This window comes from Apium graveolens, chromosome 1 (genome assembly GCF_009905375.1).
Source record: "Apium graveolens cultivar Ventura chromosome 1, ASM990537v1, whole genome shotgun sequence".
NCBI classification, from domain to species: Eukaryota; Viridiplantae; Streptophyta; class Magnoliopsida; order Apiales; family Apiaceae; genus Apium; species Apium graveolens.
The window spans coordinates 28,481,489-28,482,377 of record NC_133647.1 but is presented as its reverse complement, the minus strand read 5'-3'; the positions used below and the strand labels follow the sequence as shown (position 1 = coordinate 28,482,377).

Below are 889 nucleotides of genomic sequence, written 5' to 3'. Positions count from 1 at the left end.
AGTTCATGTGTGTAGAAGAATTTTGGAAAGATGTTCTTGGTTCGGTCCGCCTTGATATATCCTTCCTTTAACTGTTTGATACAAGATGTATTATCTTCAAACAAAATTGTAGAAATGCTTGAAATGCTTGATAATTCACATGATTCTTTAATATATTGGATGACAGACCTTAGCCAAATACATTCCCTGCTTGCTTCATAAATTGCCAGTAACTCTGCATGGTTTGATGAAGTTGCTGCCATAGTCTATTTTGTAGGCTTCAAAGAAATAACAGTACCACAGTATGTAGAAAGATAACCCATTTGTGATCCCCCAAAATGAGGATCTGACATATATCCAGCTTCTGCATACTCAATCAGCTGTGATTTTGAACTATGTGGAAAGAATAGCCTTAGTTCAATTATCCTATAAAGATATTTGAATATGTGTTTGATCACATCCCAATGCCTTTTAATTAGATCATAACTGAATCTTGCTAATAGGTTCATAACAAAAGTAATATCAGGTCTTGTGTTATTTTCAAGATACATAAGAGCTCCAATGGCACTAAGATATGGGACTTCAGGCCCAAGTGCATCTTCATCTTCTTTTCCAGGTCGGAATTGATCTTTTTCAACTTCGAGTGACCAAACAACCATCGTTATCATTAATGGATGAGCTTTGTCCATGTAGAACTGATCAAGAATATTTTTTTATAGAAGTGGACTTATGAATAAATATACCCGGAGTTAACTGCTCCGCCTGTATGCCTAAAAAAATCCTGTCTTACCGAGATCTTTCATTTTAAACTCATTTTTCAAATAATTAGCAGTGTTAGTAATATATTTAGAAGTACCTACAATATTCAAATCATCCACATATATGAAAATAATAACAAAACTAGATGACG

The 889-nt window shown here is 34.0% G+C and overlaps 1 protein-coding gene across 1 annotated transcript; it reads right to left on the bottom strand.

Annotated features, from left to right (window-relative positions):
- Window positions 1–245: 245 nt before the first annotated feature.
- Window positions 246–638, bottom strand: LOC141660544 (secreted RxLR effector protein 161-like). Its single transcript, XM_074467555.1, has one exon. It carries the CDS (start codon window positions 636–638, stop codon window positions 246–248), a length of 393 nt encoding a protein of 130 aa, XP_074323656.1.
- Window positions 639–889: the final 251 nt, after the last annotated feature.